This window comes from Erpetoichthys calabaricus, chromosome 14 (genome assembly GCF_900747795.2).
Source record: "Erpetoichthys calabaricus chromosome 14, fErpCal1.3, whole genome shotgun sequence".
Taxonomy (NCBI): domain Eukaryota; kingdom Metazoa; phylum Chordata; class Cladistia; order Polypteriformes; family Polypteridae; genus Erpetoichthys; species Erpetoichthys calabaricus.
The window spans coordinates 47,845,435-47,866,607 of record NC_041407.2 but is presented as its reverse complement, the minus strand read 5'-3'; the positions used below and the strand labels follow the sequence as shown (position 1 = coordinate 47,866,607).

At 39.1% G+C, this 21,173-nt stretch overlaps 1 protein-coding gene across 1 annotated transcript in view; it reads left to right on the top strand.

The window, feature by feature from the left end:
* Positions 1-21,173, top strand: part of col16a1 (collagen, type XVI, alpha 1) — a 346,728-nt gene that overhangs the window by 88,406 nt on the left and 237,149 nt on the right. Inside the window, exon 4 of the mRNA XM_051936205.1 lies at positions 11,710-11,827. Within this exon, the coding sequence (XP_051792165.1) occupies positions 11,710-11,827 (118 nt within the window). The remainder of the gene's footprint in view (positions 1-11,709; positions 11,828-21,173) is intronic.

Below are 21,173 nucleotides of genomic sequence, written 5' to 3'. Positions count from 1 at the left end.
CAGCCGCTTGTATTCGCGATCTCGTTCTTTCGGTCACTACCCATAGCTCATGACCATAGGTGAGGGTAGGAACATAGATCGACTGGTAAATTGAGAGCTTCGCCTTGCGGCTCAGCTCCTTTTTCACCACGACAGACCGATGCAGCGCCCGCATTACTGCGGATGCCGCACCGATCCGCCTGTCGATCTCACGCTCCATTCTTCCCTCACTCGTGAACAAGACCCCGAGATACTTGAACTCTTCCACTTGGGGCAGGATCTCGCTACCAACCCTGAGAGGGCACTCCACCCTTTTCCGGCTGAGGACCATGGTCTCGGATTTGGAGGTGCTGATTCTCATCCCAGCTGCTTCACACTTGTCTGCGAACCGATCCAGAGAGAGCTGAAGATCACAGCCTGATGAAGCAAATAGGACAACATCATCTGCAAAAAGCAGTGACCCAATCCTGAGCCCACCAAACCGGACCCCCTCAACGCCCTGGCTGCTCCTAGAAATTCTGTCCATAAAAGTTATGAACAGAATCGGTGACAAAGGGCAGCCCTGGCGGAGTCCAACTCTCACTGGAAACGGGTTCGACTTACTGCCGGCAATGTGGACCAAGCTCTGGCACCGATCGTACAGGGACCGAACAGCCCTTATCAGGGGGGCCGGTACCCCATACTCTCGGAGTACCCCCCACAGGATTCCCCGAGGGACACGGTCGAATGCCTTTTCCAAGTCCACAAAACACATGTAGACTGGTTGGGCAAACTCCCATGCACCCTCCAGGACCCTGCTAAGGGTATAGAGCTGGTCCACTGTTCCGCGACCAGGACGAAAACCACACTGTTCCTCCTGAATCCGAGGCTCGACTATCCGACGGACACTCCTCTCCAGGACCCCTGAATAGACTTTTCCAGGGAGGCTGAGGAGTGTGATCCCTCTGTAGTTGGAACACACCCTCCGATCCCCCTTCTTAAAGAGGGGGACTACCACCCCGGTCTGCCAATCCAGAGGCACTGTCCCTGATGTCCATGCGATGTTGCAGAGGCGTGTCAACCAAGACAGTCCTACAACATCCAGAGCCTTGAGGAACTCCGGGCGTATCTCATCCACCCCCGGGGCCCTGCCACCAAGGAGTTTTTTGAACACCTCGGTGACCTCAGTCCCAGAGATGGGGGAGCCCACCTCTGCGTCCCCAGGCTCTGCTTGCTCATTGGAAGGCATGTTAATGGGATTGAGGAGGTCTTCGAAGTACTCCCCCCACCGACCCACAACATCCCGAGTCGAGGTCAGCAGCGCACCATCCCCACCATATACAGTGTTGACACTGCACTGCTTCCCCTTCCTGAGACGCCGGATGGTGGACCAGAATCTCCTCGAAGCCGTCCGAAAGTCGTTCTCCATGGCCTCCCCAAACTCCTCCCACGCCCGAGTTTTTGCCTCAGCAACCACCAAAGCCGCATTCCGCTTGGCCTGCCGGTACCTATCAGCTGCCTCCAGGGTCCCACAGGAGAAAAGGGTCCTGTAGGACTCCTTCTTCAGCTTGACGGCATCCTTCACCGCCGGTGTCCACCAACGGGTTCGGGGATTGCCGCCACGACAGGCACCGACCACCTTACGGCCACAGCTCCGGTCAGCTGCCTCAACAATAAAGCTATCATCAAAATTAAAATATGTTTGTTTCAAAACTAGATTACTCTCTAATACTCTGATATAATCAAGCTGTTCTTCAGGTGGCCCAAATTTTGAAATTAGCAACAAATTGGTGAGGTTTGTAATTATTCAGTTCTTTTGTGAATGTTGTTTTGATTCCTTTTTGTGTACTGAATCCACATTCACTTGATTCAGATGCATTTGGCATGACTATGGGTATTTGTAGGAGGTTCTCCATTTGAGTGAATATGCAATGATGCTCACTTAGTACATTCTATACAAGAAGATGGCAGGAAAATGAAGCATATGAATCACTAGGCCAGGACATACTTGAATGACCTAGCTTCCTCACCACTTAGACTTTAGGAAAAGTGTTCCAGAAGGATTTCAAAATATTTTTGTCCATAACAGCTGAAATTTTCACATGACTGGATACCATCAGTAGCATTGTTTTGCTCTAGAACAACAGTTCTAAAAAATGCCATAGTATAACAGATAATCATATGCGAGTGTCATGGAGCTTACACGTCTACTTTTACTTTTATTAAATTCAGACTTTTGAATGTTGTAGTTGTAGTGGGGTACTGGTAAAAAAATGGACAACATTTACCAGTAAATGCTTTGTCAGGTAACTTAGTGCCACAGAACCGAATTGCCTGACAGTAAATAAGAAATGTATTAGTTTTGTCAAAATCCTTAAGTGTTGGTTGCAGCCATGTTTTCTAGGGTTATCTGTATTCAACTGACTCTGCATTTGTGAATTGTTAATCAACTCACTGTATGTGGCTACATAAATTTGGTGGCTGGTTCTTCCAAATGTTTCTGTAATGAATTTAGCTTGCTCCTTCTTACAGCATAGTTGCTGAAGATTTTTGAAGATACAGTAATCCCTCCTCCATCGCGGGGGTTGCGTTCCAGAGCCACCCGCGAAATAGGAAAATCCGCGAAGTAGAAACCATATGTTTATATGGTTATTTTTAGAATGTCATGCTTGGGTCACAGATTTGCGCAGAAACACAGGAGGTTGTAGAGAGACAGGAACGTTATTCAAACACTGCAAACAAACATTTGTCTCTTTTTCAAAAGTTTAAACTGTGCTCCATGACAAGACAGAGATGACAGTTCTGTCTCACAATTAAAAGAATGCAAACATATCTTCCTTTTCAAAGGAGTGCAAAGCAAGCAGTCAAAAAAAAAATCAATAGGGCTTTTTGGCTTTTAAGTATGCGAAGCACCGCCGGTACAAAGCTGTTGAAGGCGGCAGCTCACACCCCCTCTGTCAGGAGCAGGAAGAGAGAGGAAGAGAGAGAGAGAGAGATAGAGCGAGATAGAGAGACAGATAAAAAAATCAATACGTGCCCTTTGAGCTTTTAAGTATGCGAAGCTCCGTGCAGCATGTCCTTTCAGGAAGCAGCTGCACACAGCCCCCCTGCTCACACCCCCCTACGTCAGCGCAAGAGAGAGAGAGAGAGAAAGTAAGCTGGATAGCTTCTCAGCCATCTGCCAATAGCGTCCCTTGTATGAAATCAACTGGGCAAACCAACTGAGGAAGCATGCACCAGAAATTAAAAGACCTATTGTCCGCAGAAACCCGCGAAGCAGCGAAAAATCCGCGATATATATTTAAATATGCTTACATATAAAATCCGCGATGGAGTGAAGCCGCGAAAGGCGAAGCGCGATATAGCGAGGGATCACTGTATCGTCAAATTTTCACACACTGTTTTGTCAGCTAGTTCTGTGAAAAAGTTGGGAGAATACCACCCTCGGCAATGTTGTCTTCAGAATCAGAATTTACTTTATTGGTCAGGTACACTAATGTGTACTAGAAATTTCCCTTGATAGTATTGGTGCAACATACAAGGACAACACAGAATTCAAAAGTTAAATATAAGAAGATAAAATATAAAATAATAAAAAATGATGCAGCACAACAAGGGTATTACAAGGGTAATACATAAAAATAAAGACATAGAAGGATTAAAATGCCCAGGCAGTCTAGTGTGCAGGTATATATAGATACTGAGTAGAAGCTAAAACCTAGTTAGTAAGAATTTACCGTACATGGGAAAAAGAGTTTAATTGCAGCTTTCACTGCTGTTGTCCGATATGAGGTTTTAGCTCCTCAGAAATAAGTTCTTTTAAATTGCGCCGTTTTAATTAACCTGACTTGAAATAATTATAAATTAAAAAGGTGTTCTCTCCACCCAGCATGCAATATGACGGTTACAAGATTACATAGGAAACGAGGATGAACTTAGCTTTGTTTAATATCGGCTTACGCTGCATAAATAACGGGGGAAACACACCGCAGTACTCAGTCCAAGGGTGTGGGCCTTGCGTATGGAGTTTGCAGTCATCGTCACAACGCAGGAAGGTTTTCTCGGACCAATTTGACGTAGTCTCCAGTCCGGCCATCGAGTTTCCCAATGGCTGGCAATCCTCCAGAATGTTTTATACTGCTTTCTCCACGTGCAAGCCCCCAGATGGCACATAGCCCATTTCCAAACAAGAAGAGAAGATTTTGTGCTGACATCAGACAGTAGGTTCAAATAATACACAGTTCTTTTTCAGGCTGACAACACATTCCTCCAGCTGTCCCTGTCTGTCTTATCCTATGATTGGCCCAGCAATTCTGAATGCTGACACTCTGTGCTAAATCTGGCTCAGCTCTGCATGCACACAGAAAAGGAATGAAAAAATGCATTTAAAAGGGTCTAAACAGATACAGTGACATTAATCTCAATAATATAACAAGCTTAATATAACAACTGCACAAACACTTATCCTGGAGTGAAGTCTTTGTATCAGGTGATGCCCAGGGAGAGTTGGATCAGCAATGATTTTGTGGCCCTTTTCTTTACCCTGTACTCATATAGGACCTTAGTGTGTGGTAAGTTACAGCCTATGATCCTTTCACAGGCTTTTATGATGTGTTTCAGATTGGCCATAGCCTGAGCAGAAGCAGCACCAAACCAGACAGTCATAGATGAGGCCAGAATGGACTTGTTGATGGCTGTGGATTAGACCAGTATTGCTTGAGGGAGATTGAATTTCCTCAGCTGATGCAAAAATAACATTCTCTGATGGGCTTTCTTCGGTATTGTCCCACTTAAGACTTGTAACAACACCGTGCCCAGAAACGTGAGTCATTTTGTCATCCTAGCTACTGCGCCTTTTATGACAAGTGATAGGAGAGCGGGTGACTGTTTCTTGAAATCTATGACCATCTCCTGAGTTTTTGAATGCTAAGGTCCAAATTATTGTGGCTGCCCCACAATATCAGATTTTCCACCTCTTGCCTGTATATGCACCCATGATTATTTGAAATGAGGCCTATTAATGTTATGTCATCTGCAAATTAAAGAAGTTTGACAGACGAATCGCCAGTGGTACAGTCATTTGTATAAAGTGAGAAGAGTAGTGGAAAAAGGACACATTCTTGCAGTGTACCAGTACTAAGCGTTAATGGGTCAGACATGTGTGTGCCTAACTACACATAATGTTTCCTATCTGTAAGAAAGTCTGCAATCCTATGGCAGATTGAACTGGGCAGGTTCAACTGAATGAGTTTCTTAACTAGGAGCCTTGGGATGATTATATTGAAAGCAGAGCTAAAGTCCACAAAAAGATCCTAACATATGCCCCCATCTTATCAAGGTGTTGGTAAATAAAACTCATACATACATACATACATTCAAGATGCAAGATACCTTTATTGTCACTGTACAATACAATGAAATATCATTTAGAGCAAGCCTATAGATGCCTTAAATAAAGGTATATAAGAGTAGACATTAAACTACAAGAAGCATAAATTTAAAGGTAAACATTAAGGAGAAGCACAGTTACTATTAACAGCTCCAAATATACACAGAGTAAAAGTAAAAGTAAATATGTAGTAAAAGTAAATGTACATATGTGAGCATAAATAAATAAATAAATAATAAATGCAGTCACAAATAAATGAAGTCACAGTGAGGATTACAGTCAATGGAATGGTCATGTATTCCACATATTTTGTAGGCCTCTGGGTCTCCCATGCAGAAAGCCATGCCACATGGGCTTTGATAAAATAAAGAACAAAGTGACATCTAAATGGAGAGCTCCAGGTTGCTGTATTCATGCGTGCTGCCATTCTATTTCACTACGCCATCCACAGACCGTTTGGCTGTGTATGCAAACTGAAATAGGTCCAGTAAGTCTTTTGTGGCATTCAATTACCACAGAGGTTAAAGCAACTGGCCAGTAGTCAATTAGGCCTGTGACCTTTGATCTTTTTGCCACTGGAATAGTGGTGGAAGTCTTGAAGTAGGCAGTACGCAGATCCGAACATTGGTTGAAAATGTCTACAAATACTATAGACAACTGAACTGCACATGTGCCTGAGTATGAAAGAGAAAATAAGGTCTGAACCTGCAGCTTTTTTAATATTTTGCTTTTTGAATAAGCTGCAGATGTTTTTACAGTGAAGACAGGAGGAGAAGCAGAGAAGAAGAGGAGTGTAGAGTAGTAACGGTGAAACCATCAGGTCTGATTGGCCAGACTAGGATCAGCAGAACTGTTGGATGTTTGTCTCTTGTATTTAGTTGACCTGTTTCAGGTCTCTCCAGAATAGTATTGAGCAACCTCCATGGTGTTCACTTCGCCTTGAGTTCAGAAACGTTCGTGTGTTTGTGCAAATATCGCCAAACTTGGTGAAACACATTGAAGTCAATGGGGAAGGATTAATTGAACTAGACTTGACAGGATTATAATGATGCAATCACCTTTAAAGTGTCCCTGAGAGCTAGTGAAATGTCTGCCAACTATATTGGACCAATTATTGTGGACAAAAAGATAGGCTGCGCTGTGCGGCAGTAGTGTCAACCACTGCACCACCGTGCCTTTGTGAGATTAAAAAAGAAAGAACACAGTCAGAGACATGCAATCATATATTTGCACTTCGTCAAAACAAAGTGGAAATGCTGAAATCGTAGTCAAAAGTCAGAAAAAATTCTTAGGTCTTTTAAAGGCAGAAAATTCAAAGTGGCATATCATGAATGAAACCTCTGTAGGTGTGTCAGGCTCCTTAAAGATTTGTTTTCACTCTCGCCTATGTGGCTAATTATTATGCATGCGTAGGGTGTGTGCCTCCTTCTCTTATGTTAATGTGGAACTTGAAGATCAACCTGCACATTTGGTTACAAGCACAGATTCGTCCCACAGAGTCTGTAATGCAAATAATCAGCATTATATACCTGGGGGGTGGTCCATTCAGTGTTGGCTGTTACTGCTCTGGTGGATGTCACTCTGGCCTTGCAAAGTATTATGGGGTACTGGTAAAAAAATTCTCCTAAATCGGCCGAATTATCAATAAATATTCCATAAACAAGGGCAAACGCAAAGGCAGCAAATTTGCTGATCAATACTACTCGAGACTGATGCACTGTCATTTGCAAACAATTGTTCCTGCAGCTTATCAGTCATGGTTATTGACATTGTCTACCTGCATGTCATTTTTAAGTTCCCTGTGACAATTGACAGTTTCTGTTATATTTAAAGTGCACACATGATAAAAAAAATGAGGGAAAGAGAAAAGAGACACTAGGACATGTACAGCATAGGAAAACCTATAAATGTTAAATTAACAGACCTCTTCAGGCTAAGATTCATTTAGCAAGAGAGGAGAACAGTGTATAGTCAAAATCTTTTGTTAAGATAACTGCCTAACAAAGACGTGTACCTGTCCTAATGTCTAAATAAAAAAAAGGGAATTTCAGTCTCTGTATTATATAGTATGTTACCTGAAGAAGGGACATGAATTGCCTCGAAAGCTTGCTTATTGTAATCTTTTTAGTTAGCTAATAAAAGGTGTCATTTTGCTTGACTTCCCATTACATCCATAATGGCTAATACTGTACAACACCCTAGTACTACTTATAATAGTTACTGAAATAATGTCTTATATTTTAAGTTAAGACTAATGGCTGCTTCAAGTGATCTCAATTGCAGCAGACCTGAGGAATTCCCTGCACAGCAGAAGGGACGATGAAGATATAGATTTTGTAGTTTCTCTTTAAAATAAAGGAATAGTTAAACAAAATGTAGCAATTATATAACATAAAATATTTCATCTATGTGGCGTTGACCATTTTAGAGTTGGAACTGCCAAATTGGACTGTATAGATGATAGATGATTTGAAGTAGTCAGCTGTGTCAGAAAAGGTACCAGCCAGGAGTCTGCATTTGGTGGAGTTGAAATCAATTCAATTCAGTTTTATCCCCCAAGAAGGAAAGTTTGTTTGTTAGCAAGTTTTAGAGTGAGACACAGCCATCAAACGCGTAGTATAAATAAATATTATATAGCAGTGAGCATTAAACAGGCCTGTGAGGTTTGCCTGAGACGTTTTTCAATTAATCTTTTCTGTTGTTCTACTTGACATTAATATTTCTAAAGCAGGCCAGCAGAACATACTCTAAGTAAAGAATGATTCAATAAAAGATTTATAAAGGATTGACACAATGGTAGGGCTCACACTAAAACGACTCTGTTTACTTAGACAGTAAAGGTGCTACTGCCCCTTTTTGCAGATGACTTTTATATTTTCATTAAAGTCAGTTTTGAGTCTCTGACTGTCCTCAGATATTTATAACTGTTAATAAAGTCCACTGTCTGGTCTTCGATGATTGTTTCTTCTGTGTGAATGGTGTTTCTCCTAAAATGGATTACTAGATCCTTAGCTTTAGTCTCATCACATGTGCTAAAAAAATCATCTTCCACTTGGCCATGACTGGTTTATTTCTCTTTAGGTAGGCTTACAATTACAGAGTTATGAACACATTTTAAGAATAACCTGTTTTTAAATTTACTGTGACAACAATTAGAGAATATACAAAAGAGGTGAAAGAACACACCAGTACATGCACCCTGTGGATGAGGACAGCATGTCAGACAGACAACCTTCATTCTGTTAGCCACCAAATTGAAGTCCAAATTAAAATCGTTTATAATTCTCCCTGCAAGAAAGTGAGGATATATGGTGTTAAAAACTGATGAACAATCTACAAACAGGAACTTTGTGTGAATCTTGATGCCCTCCAAGTGGTTATACAGTATAACAGATGAATCAAAGCCTGCAACATGTCTAAACACATTCCAAGATTAGACAACAAGATGGACACTAAGATAAACATGGTAATATTGTGAGACAACAAAATTATTATCCCAAAGTGCTTAAAGAAAAATGCAGGGGTTGCTACCTTTGATGATATGCCATATTTGTAGATGCTCTTATTTAAATTTTGTGATCACTGATGAAATTGTCTGTAGCAGTGTATTGGCTGGAGGGAACTTCAGTCCCTTTGTCAGCATTTGCCACAAGATTATAGATAAGATGAAGGGCATGGGAGTTTTGTACACTACATTCCAAATTATTTTGCAAGTGACATATCGGTAGGATATCAGTTAAATAAACATTTGTTTTTTAGTTTTTCAGTGAAATTTCTTGCGTGTTTTGTGTCTCCTGTCTTTTTAGATAGATAGTTTGCCAGGTGATCTTAATTAAAGGAAAACCTACTTAAGGGGGTTGTTCCACTATATTAAGAAAGTCACAGTTCTCATGCAGTATGGGGTGAAAGAAAGATCTTTCCGAAGATGAAAAATGTGAACTTGTGCAATGTCTTGCAAAAGGCACAAAAACAAATGATATTTCACCAGAACTGAAGAGATATCATTGAACTATGAAAAGATGAGTGTGTGATTCACAACACAGTTGAATTCAGTCTGATAAAGACTTGTTAAGGAAAGTTTCTGTCAGGCAAATAAATAGTATTAAAAGAGCAGCTATGAAAAAGCCATTGATGAATATCAAACAGGTATTTGAAGCTGCTGGTGTCTCTGGAGTTCCAAGAACCTATTGATAATCTGTTAAAAATTGACACTGTGTATTACTGGGATGGTTGTGTTGGTTCTTTGTATAAATTAGTGAAGGTACTGCACATTTGAACTATGGTTAGTGATAATCATTATACTTCTATTTCATAGCTGACTGGCAAACTAGTGAGTTCGATACAGAAGGTACTATAGACTTGTCTTTGAGTGGCAATAAAAGAAAAGATTAGCAATTATGTGATATGACATTGATTCGACCTTCTTATAGAAACATGAAATGAAAAAAAGAGACAGCATAATTTTTACCTTTGCAATTTTTCTCTACCATTGCACCAGGATTGCCATAAACTCCCCACATACTTTACTTATACTCCCCTGCACCAGAATGTATTAATCAAGAAAATGAACACCAGTGCTATATTGACATGTGGTGTATCGCTGTGAGCCACTTAATACAAAATGTTCAACCTTTAAATGAAAATTTTATTTCATAATTTTTAAAGGTAATATATAAATATGGCACTGGATGTGTATGTAATTCTTTAAGTACATACTTAATCTTTTTATATTAATGTTTTGTAAAAAAAAAAAAAAATACATGAAAATGGCGCCCTGACCAAAGGCCTGAGGTGTTTGCCGGCCCCGGATGCTACAATTTTTTAAATGCATTAAATAGGCTAAATTAATCACAAAAATTAACAATATGTATCAATATTTTATTTTCTCTAAAATACTCTTTTATTTATAGTCTGAACTATGTCAGAATGAACAATGCTTTTATTTGTCACATCAATATTTCTCCCTGTGAGCAGAACACAGTCACAGTACACCAACAACTTATTAATTAAATTGCATATAAATATTTCGATATTGATAGACACTGAACTCTTCATTATTTTTCTCTCACACACAAATTTTATAGCTATATAGTATTTTAAAGTACATTTTTTGATATTGTGTTACAGCTGTCAATTTATAGCCTCTTTCTCTCCCTGTAGGGCGGAGTGGTAGCTCTGAGGCTAGGGATTTGAATCTGTTTTAAAAGTGACTCTACTTTGCTGGACCCTTGAGTAAGGCCCTTAACCTGCAATTGCTCTGTTCTGGGTATGATGCTAATCTGCATCCAGCCCTGCATGTAGGCCCTCCAACCTGCAGGGAAAAACCTGGGGGTTGGTGGCAGAATTGGCACTCCAGCTCACACTGTTCCACTCCATCTGAACTAATGTGGTGCTGAGGTGTCACCTGTTGCATGGCTGTACTCGGGTCCTAATCTGGGATCCTGAGTTGGTTTGTTGTGGTGGGTGCGGCAATGTGCTGTATCACCGCGTGCTCCTAACTTCTCTCTCTCTCTTTCTCCTGTCATGCACACACAAGCATTAAGTCAGTTGTAATCAGTCAATCAAGCCTTAGCCAAAGGTACATTGGTTTGAATGGAGATCAGTTACATAATTGAGGTATATCTTTGTTTTTAAATTGCACTTTATTTATTTAAATTTTTAAATTTAACTTATAGACAGGGCTAATACTACATGTTTAGACAACAACTAACAGACAAAATTGTCATTCATTTCTGTTATTTTTTATTTCAAATAGCAATACAGTGGTTAACGCTGCTGCCACACAGCTCTTGCAAACTGGTGAAAATCCTGGCCTGGTCATTATTTTTGTGGAATTCACACATTCACCCATGGTGTTCCTCTGGGTACTTCTTTTCTTGTACACTTCAAAGACATGTGGGTCAGATTCATAGTCTACTTAAAACATCCTCAGCATGAGTGAATGTGGTAATGTGACTGGTAATGAATGTGCCTGCAGTCATCTGCTGCTATGTCCAGGAATGTTTTTCTGGTTTTCGCCCAATGTAGCCAGTGTAGTTCCTGGCTTCAAATGTCAATGTCAATGTCAATTTATTTATATAAGATGATCCTAAAGTGGAAAAAATGGGTTCAAAAAACAGTTGGACATACAATATTTTATTCTTTCCCCCAGATCTGTGCATATTTATCTGATCTGGAACTTTGAGGGCCTCTTGACCAAACCATTTATTCAGCTGTACAGTATATGTTTGGTATTAGCCATTATAATACCCAAAAAGAATTCCTGTAGGCATAAACAGTAATGTGAAATTCACTGTACTTACAGGAACATTTTTATTTGATCTGAAACTTGCAACATCTTTATTGGCATCTTTTGTCTCTAGGCTTTAATCTGGTCCGAAAGTTTTCTCTACTGAAGATCCCGGAGATAAAGAAGATCCGAAATCCCAGGGGCCCAGTGATCTTGCGACTTGGCAACTTATCACTTATTAGATCTACAGAGTAAGTCTGTCTTATGTTTATGCTGTTTATTTTTTATAATGTTGGCAGGTTATGGACTGTGCCTACCTTTAGTCTCTTCTAAATAAGATAATGAATTTCTTTACTATCAAAGCGTTACTTGAATCTTACAATTTATATGAGTGAATACAAGGAAGCCAAAAAGTATTGACTCGACTATTAACACCTAACGGAAAACTCATTGGCGGCCTTCAAAAACAAATTCTGTTTAAGAATAGATAAGGTAGCTCATTTACTATCAGATTCATATGCCATGACACAAAAGGTTATCATCCTTCATTCCCATATGATTACAGGTCAAGCACGTTGTTGGATTTCAAACTGTACCTGAATATGTCAATAAGGTATTGAGTAGGTGACAAGCCACTACATCTCTATAAATTAAAATGCAATCCTTCATTTGTAGTGAGCACCACAGTGTATGGATTGTTAGTTTGAAAACATATTTTTAATCGTATTCCTGTAATAAGAGGTCATATATGAGGCTGACTTTGTGAAGAGCAAATGTGAAAAAAACAAAAGTGTGGAAAATCAGACGTCAGCTCATGCAGATCCCACAGTGAGATAATTAGATATCCTATGTTTGTCATACATTGCATAAGCTCAATAAATCCTGCCCTGCTTTCTTATGAAAAGTCCTAAGCTCTATAGAAGTGCCACAGTTCATTCATTCATTCATTCATTCATTCATTCAAACATATTTATAAACTCTTTATTCCATCGCATGGTATTAGGAATCTTGCAAATATTCCCTTCAGTTTCAGGCAGGAGTCAACATCTGAGAGGGTGCCAGTCTGTTATTTACACATGACCAATTTTGATTTGAATATTAACCTACTATCCACAAAGGAATTGAAAATTTGCTTTCTGGAGCTGTAAAGTAGCAGTGGTAATCCATGTTGTCTCTAGTTTAATAGCCAGTTAATTAAAAAGTTACCTAAAATGCACACAATTAAATTATTCACTTGATCCATCTGGAGTCTGTAAGTAGGGTGCTTGAACTGTACAGATCCTTATTGATTTTTTTCTGCTTTTGTTAAGCATTTTGCTGTTGTACTGTGAAATTCTACAAAAGTGGAAAAGTTGATGTGTTTCTTTAGTGGTCCAATTAATGACTTTTGCTGCTAGAAGTGTTCTGAAAACAAGATAAAATGTTAAATACTGCCATTGGCCCCTCTACAAGTCTCATCAGTTACATGGAAGTTGTTGTTGGATACCTTGGTAGAACTTAAATCAGTGTCCTTTTATGCCATACTGAGTGCTATTAAGTTAGTGCACCCACAACTGCTGAACTATTCAGCATTTGATTGGACACATTTCTTGCTGTATAACTGTTAGCCAGAACTGTCACATAACTGTGACAAAACGTTTAATTTGATTCAAGTCGTCATGCAATGAGAGTGCAATTGTAATATTGAATTCTTTGTATGGTTTGTTGTCATATACATTTACATCATAACCTATCAGTTTTATTTACTCCAAAAAACTGAATTCAACATTATATTATTTTTCTTAAACAACCTCCTTGACACTAGTTGTCTTATGAATGTGATTGGTATAGAGTGAGGGAAGGTTTTTTTAATGCTTAAATAGCAATTAGAATTCAAGATATGAAAATCAGGTCTGCGCTTGTGTTGGAGCCGAGCACCATTTGTTTCCTTGTATCCTTCTTCAGTGTTGTAAGCTCCGCTTGTCTGGCAAGTTTCCATTTATCTTTTGGTGGAAAACCAAAATATACATAAGGGAAAAAAATGAGGCAGCTGTGCTATCAAGCTTTTAATCTATTAATGCAAACATCTGCTGCTGGCCTGGATTTCAAGAAACTAATTCTGTTTAAAGGCTGGGAATTTTGTAGTTGTGTGACTCTTTTATGAAGTGTTTCATTCTTAAATACAGTGACTAAATAGACCATATATCTTTGGTGGTGTTTTAAGTTTTATGCAGCATGTATTGGGTGATATTCATGTTTTCATATTGACTCTTGGTATATTTAGTTAAAGGATAAAAGATGGAAGTTTGAAGCTGAATGATGCTGTGCCACAACATTTAGACACTGCTTGGGTTCAGTTTCTTGTTTGAGGTGCCTTGTGTGTGGAATTTTAAAATACCACACACTCTGTCAATACAGTATACACTTTGGTTAACTAGTATCTTTCAATTTATCTGGAGAAATGTGTGCTGAACAGATAACTTGTTCAAGTTTGGTTCATGCCTTGTTCAAGGCTATACTGTACATAGCATGAGCTGTTTGGTAAATGAAGCATAAATTCTCTTGCAATACAGAATACTGTCTAGTTAGACTAGATAGATAGATAGATAGATAGATAGATAGATAGATAGATAGATAGATAGATAGATAGATAGATAGATAGATAGATAGATAGATAGATAGATAGATAGATAGATAGATAGATAGATAGATAGATACTTCATTAATCCCAAGGGGAAATTCACATAGTCCAGCAGCACCTTACTGATACAAAAAATAATATTAAATTAAAGATTGATAATAATGCAGGTAAAAACATACAATAACTTTATATAATGTTAACGTTTACCCCCCCGGGTGGAATTGAAGAGTCGCATTAGATAGACTAAACCTATAGGAAGATTTTATGGATGTTGCATGTGTGAGTGTGACCATCAACCTACTGGATACCCGCCCAAAATTGTTTCTTGCCTTGTGCCGATCCTGCCATGACAGTATATTAGATAAATAAAGTTTAGTGGCAAATGAGTAGATATACAAGTCAGTCTGTTATTTAATATATTATCTCCTCATCTTGAAGTACTGCATCAGTTTACAACTAATTGTTAAACTGAGTATCCATCCATCCATTTTCCAACCTGCTGAATCCGAACACAGGGTCACGGGGGTCTGCTGGAGCCAATCCCAGCCAACACAGGGCACAAGGCAGGAACCAATCCCAGGCAGGGTGCCATCCCACCGCAGTTAAACTGAGTATCTGTTCAAAGATATTGGTAAAGTTATAAGCCACTGATGGCACTGTGATCTGCAGATTAATGTATACTAGATTGCTCCTGTGTGAGAGGTGAGTGAAACAACATCAGTCCTTTACAGATATATTAAGAGCCAACGGTAAAACCATCTTGGCCCAAAAAAGTCTGCTGGGATGAGAAAAAGCATTGGCCCTTAGATGAGGAATTAACAGGGATCCCATGAAACTTGTATCACATTATGGAAATGTAACTGTTTTTTATGTTTTACAGTATTGACTGTTGTATTCTATTCTAAAATATATTGCAGTTTATTACTTTTTTGGTTGACTGATGTTAAAGTTGAAATCAAGGCAAACGTGTCAACTTGTTATACCTAATAACAAAAACCTCTGACTCAGTTAAATAATATTTTAAATTTGTAAATAGATTTCAAATATCTCAGCAATGTCTCCACAGCAAGAAAGGCAATACTCAGTTATGGTACTTAACAAACACGCATTGGTACGTTGTCTGTATTGAGCTCTAGATGACTGTTGTGAGATGAAGCTTTTACTGTACATTTATAGTAGATTTGTAAACCAGTCATTGAGATTATAATTTTTATATTTGAAATGTTATTTGAATTTGAATGTTGATTTGAATTTAAAATTCTTGGGGGTGCATAAATGTACATTACCTTATGACGTACATACAGATAATGAAATGCTAATTTCACAAGAAATGAATCACAATCATCAATATTTATTAATATAGCAAATTATCATGCAAACAATGTAACTCAAAGTGCTTTTCAATATTTCAAAGAGAAAGTTACAAAAATAAAAGAACAACAAATAACATTAGGCAATAATATTAAAGAGTAAGTAATAAAATAGGGAAAAATGAATCTAAACAATCTTAAAAACAGATAACTATAAGCTAGAAGAATAGTGTCCTTATATACAGTGCCATGATGTAAGTCTCTGAGGATGAGTGCAGTGATAAGGTCAGATGGCTGGGAGATCAGAAAAAAAAACTGCAAAGAGAGTGCCCAGGCCCCACTCAGCACTCTACCTAACATAAATGTTATTAAATCAATCCTCTTTGTTTCCAGTTCATATGAGAGGATATGATGTCAGTCTCTTGGACACCCACCTTCATTCCAACATCCCAGTTTGCTGCATGGTGACATTATCAGGCTGCAGTGGGTTGGCGCCCTGCCCGGGATTGGTTCCCTGCCTTGCGCCCTGTGTTGGCTGGGATTGGCTCCAGCAGACCCCCGTGCCCCTGTGTTCGGATTCAGTGAGTTGGAAAATGGATGGATACAACAACAACAACAACAACATTTATTTATATAGCACATTTTCATACAAAAAGTAGCTCAAAGTGCTTTACATAATGAAGAAAAGAAAAATAAAAGACAAAATACAAAATTAAAATAAGACAACATTAGTTAACATAGAAAGGAGTAAGGTCCGATGGCCAGGGTGGACAGAAAAAACAAAAAAAAACTCCAGACGGCTGGAGAAAAAAATAAAATCTGTAGGGGTTCCAGGCCACGAGACCACCCAGTCCCCTCTGGGCATTCTACCTAACATAAATGAAATAGTCCTCTTTGTAGTTAGGGCTCTCACGGAGTCACTTGATGGTGAATGGTCATACAGACTTCTGGCTTTTAATCCATCCATCATTTTTGGAACATCATGGTGCTTTGGGTAGATGGTGGTGGCACAAGCCACCACCAAAAGGACACCGGAAAAGGAAACAGAAGAGAGAGCAGGGGTTAATACAGATTTTGAATGAATAGTTATTATAATGAATTGGATATACAGAGTATCAGGATTAAATTACAGTGAAGTTATGAGAAGGCCATGTTAAAATAATGTGTTTTCAGCAGTTTTTTAAAGTGCTCCACTGTATTAGCCTGGCAAATTCCTACTGGCAGGATAGATGGATGACATTATCAGCTGGTGGTGGTGTAGATTGCCAATGCAGAAGAACTAGAAAAGATAGCAGAAAAAATTAGAGATCAGTAAAGATTGCAGATCCCCGAAGAATACAATAATTCTATGTCCATATAATTTATTAGGAATACAACTAAATGAGAAATCCAAATTAAAATAGTGGGTTTTTAGCAGTTTTTTAAAATATTCCACAATATTAGCCTGGCAATTTTCAATTGGTAAAGTGTTCCAGATTTTAGGTACATAACAGCAAAAGGCCACCTCACCACTTCTTGTAAGCTTATCTCTTAGAATTAACTAGCAAAATGTTTTCAACAATGTTCAGCTGTCAAATTTATTGATCTACATTTTACATCTATTTATTAACAGTAAAATACAGAACAGGCAATTCACGTTAAAAAGATGATTGAATGATTTTAACTCTGAAAGAATTGAAATTATAAATCTTTGCACTATTGCTGGCAAAGTGATCACGTAGCCAAATGTTATGGTAAGAGTAGTGTAAACAAAAACTATAGTGCAAAACATTTTGTGCTACAGACATTATCGTAAGATATCAACTTTAATCATATTATGCACATTTTATTTTAGTTACAGATAATTTCTATGCATTGCAAGTACTGTATATGGCTTAATGTTAACTTGCCATTTATCTTAGAGATGCTGAATAACTAGTAGTACTGTTAGAATAATAATACACAATACTGTTTGAATCAATCAGTACTTCCACTCTGACTGCTTACTTTATTATATAACATACACATGAAAGAGTGCATTTTGCAGTGATGTCATCCTTTCTGAGTCACAGGCCCACAGTAGACTGGATGCCATCTCTTTCTTTAAAGTTTTAAATGGATATTTTCTTCTAAGAATGGCATATATTATTTTACACAAATAATGACAGTTTTGTTTCAAAAAGTCTTTTTTAAGATTAACTGTAATAAGATTGTATCATTCATCCTCCCATCACATTTAATGTATATTATTTACACTAGAATTACCAAAGCTTACGAAAAATCTGATCGCACCTCTCCGTCAGCTTCTTTTGTCTTGTAAATGTGTCGATAATCCCAAGCAGCAAGCAGCCTGCTACACCATCCCCCACCACTGATTTAGAAACGGCAAAAACCTCTTCCAACTGAAGCCTTGTTTATTAGGGAGTAAGGTAGTACCTCGAGCTGTATAAGCTAAAAAAATATTTTGTTATTTGGAACACATGCATTTCAGGTGTGTTCTGTGTCTACAAAGATGTACTGTCTATGAAAGTGTAGGATGACAGAAATGTTGAACACATACCTAAAAGACAAACTTTTTCCATGTTTTAGTACTAACAACAAAATTTTGACATGAAGTGTATAATGTGTGAAGACCAAATAGTGAAGTCCAAATATCAAATAAACACTTTCATGAAAGGTTCAAGTATAACAGAACAAATGCGCTTTTTTATACAAGACTACAGTGATCCCTCGCTATATCGCGCTTCGCCTTTTGCGGCTTCACTCCATCGCGGATTTTATATGTAAGCATATTTAAATATATATCGCGGATTTTTCGCTGCTTCGCGGGTTTCTGCGGACAATGGGTCTTTTAATTTCTGGTACATGCTTCCTCAGTTGGTTTGCCCAGTTGATTTCATACAAGGGACGCTATTGGCAGATGGCTGAGAAGCTACCCAACTTACTTTCTCTCTCTCTCTCTCTTGCGTCGACGTAGGGGGGTGTGAGCAGGGGGGCTGTTCGAACACCTAGACGATACGGACGCTCGTCTAAAAATGCTGAAAGATTATCTTCACGTTGGTATCTTTTGTGCAGCTGCAGCTGCTTCCTGAAATGACATGCTGAACGGTGCTTCGCATACTTAAAAGCACGACGGGCAAGTATTGATTTTTTTAATCTGTCTCTCTCTTTCTCTGCTCCTGACGGAGGGGATGTGAGCTGCCGCCTTCAACAGCTTTGTGCCGTGGTGCTTCGCATACTTAAAAGCAAACAGCCCTATTGATTTGTTTGCTCCTTTGAAGAGGAAGATATGTTTGCATTCTTTTAATTGTGAGACTGAACTGTCATCTCTGTCTTGTCTTGGAGCACAGTTTAAACTTTTGAGAAAGAGGCAAATGTTTGTTTGCAGTGTTTGAATAACGTTCCTGTCTCTCTACAACCTCCTGTGTTTCTGCGCAAATCTGTGACCCAAGCATGACAATATAAAAATAACCATATAAACATATGGTTTCTACTTCGCGGATTTTCTTATTTCGCGGGTGGCTCTGGAACGCAACCCCCGCGATGGAGGAGGGATTACTGTATAACTGAAGAAAAAGAAATTGGGTTAGTGTGGCTTGTTATTGTGACATCTTTGGTAGTATAGTGGTAAGAGCAGGTGACTCCTATTCAGAAGGTCCTGGGTTTGAGTCTTAACGTTTCCCAAAATAAACGTTTTGAGTAGTGAGCTGCTTATTGTTATTATTATACAGTAAAAACATTCATTTGATGTATGTTTGATTTGATTTGAGTCTGTAACAGCCAGTGTAAATGTATGGTTCTTGCAAAGGTTAGCATTTTTTTAAATTCAGTTTTATTCTCTCAGTCGTGTTTACACTCACTCCGATCTGACACTGCTGTCTTCAAGTAAAGACAAGCTATAACAGAGGTGAACTAAGATTGGAGAAAGAGAACAGAAGCCCGGCGGCACGGTGGTGCAGTGGGTAGCGCTGCTGCCTCGCAGTTGGGAGATCTGGGGACCTGGGATCGCTTCCCAGGTCCTCCCTGTGTGGAGTTTGCATGTTCTCCCCGTGTCTGCGTGGGTTTGCTCCGGTTTCCGTCCAAAGACATGCATTTTAGGTGGATTGGCAATTCTAAATTGGCCCTAGTGTGTGCTTGGTGTTTGTGTGTGTCCTGCGGTGGGTTGGCACCCTGCCCGGGATTGGTTCCTGCCTTGTGCCCTGTGCTGGCTGGGATTGGCTCCAGCAGACCCCCGTGACCCTGTGTTCGGATTCAGCGGGTTGGAAACTGGATGGATGGATGGAACAGAAGCCCTCCCTGCAAGAAACATCCACTGACATATAAGAACAATGCTGCTGCACCAGGCGTAAAGGCGAAAGATGGCACTGTTTCGAAGCAGGACGAGGCCCGTCGTCACCCTGCCAATCAGTCTGCCCCACACCTGTCCTTCAAAGAAACAGCACGGCTTACAGAGCTCGCCAACGTATCGTGCAAACTGTTGTTTGTGATTATGTTTTGTGATTGTCTTTACATAATAAGCATTTATATGTTACTTATATAAAAGCCAAATCGAATGTTATTTACCTTGATTTATTTACTTATTTTCCTACAGCGTAAAGTCACAAGTAGACTACAGAGCTTCCTCTGTTTGATTAACAAGAGCATTTTCACAAATTACATGTGTAATGCCACGAAAAATGCCTGCTGACACTTTAGTATGCAAGCAATGGTGCGAGAATGCAGTTAGACTTTTTTGGGCACATACACTGTCCAGATCTAAACACTAGTTTGGAGAGTCGTGCTTCGAAACAGTGCCATCTTTTGCCTTTACGCCTGGTGCAGCTGTATTGTTCTTATATGTGAGTGGACGTTTCTTGCGGGGAGGGCTTCTGTTCTCTTTCTCCGATCTGAGTTCACCTTTGGTATAGCTCATCTTTACTTGAAAACAGCAGTGTCAAATCGGAACGAGCATGAACGCAACTGAGAGAGTAAAACTGAATTTAAAAAAATGCTAACCTTTGCAAGTACCATACATTTACACCGGCTGTTACAGACTTATACACTTCATGTCAAAATTTTGTTGTTAGTACTAAAACATGGAAAAAGTTTGTCATTTAGGTATGTGTTCACCATTTCTGTCATCCTACACTTTCATACACAGTAGATCTTTGTAGACATGGAAAACACCTGAAATGCATGTGTTCCAAATAACAAAATATTTTTTAGCCTATACAACTCGAGGTACTACCTGACTCCCTGATAAAACAGGCTTCAGTTGGGAGAGGTATTTTTCATTTCTAAAGCGGTGGGGGAATGGTGTAGCAGGCTGCTTGGGATTATCGACACATTTACAAGACAGAAGATGCTGACGGAGTGGTGCGATTGGATTTAAAGTGGGTTGGATTTACAAGTTTTTCTGTAAGCTTTGGTAATTCTAGTGTTAAAAGAACTCATTTTAAATTGAAAAAAAGTGTGTGCTTTTATTAGGATCACTAATCTTTAATAATACTAGAATCCCTATTTTATAGATAGTGCTCTAGAGAGCTTTTAAAGGAAGAATTTTTAACATTTTTTATTGGAAGTATCCTTGGTTTCAAGTATGCTGGAGGACCATTCAAAATTGGCCACTGTTTTTTTTTATCCTATACAATAGTACCTCAGGGAAAGTTGCGCTGACTTGTATTGCATGCAAACAGTCAAACTGCCAAC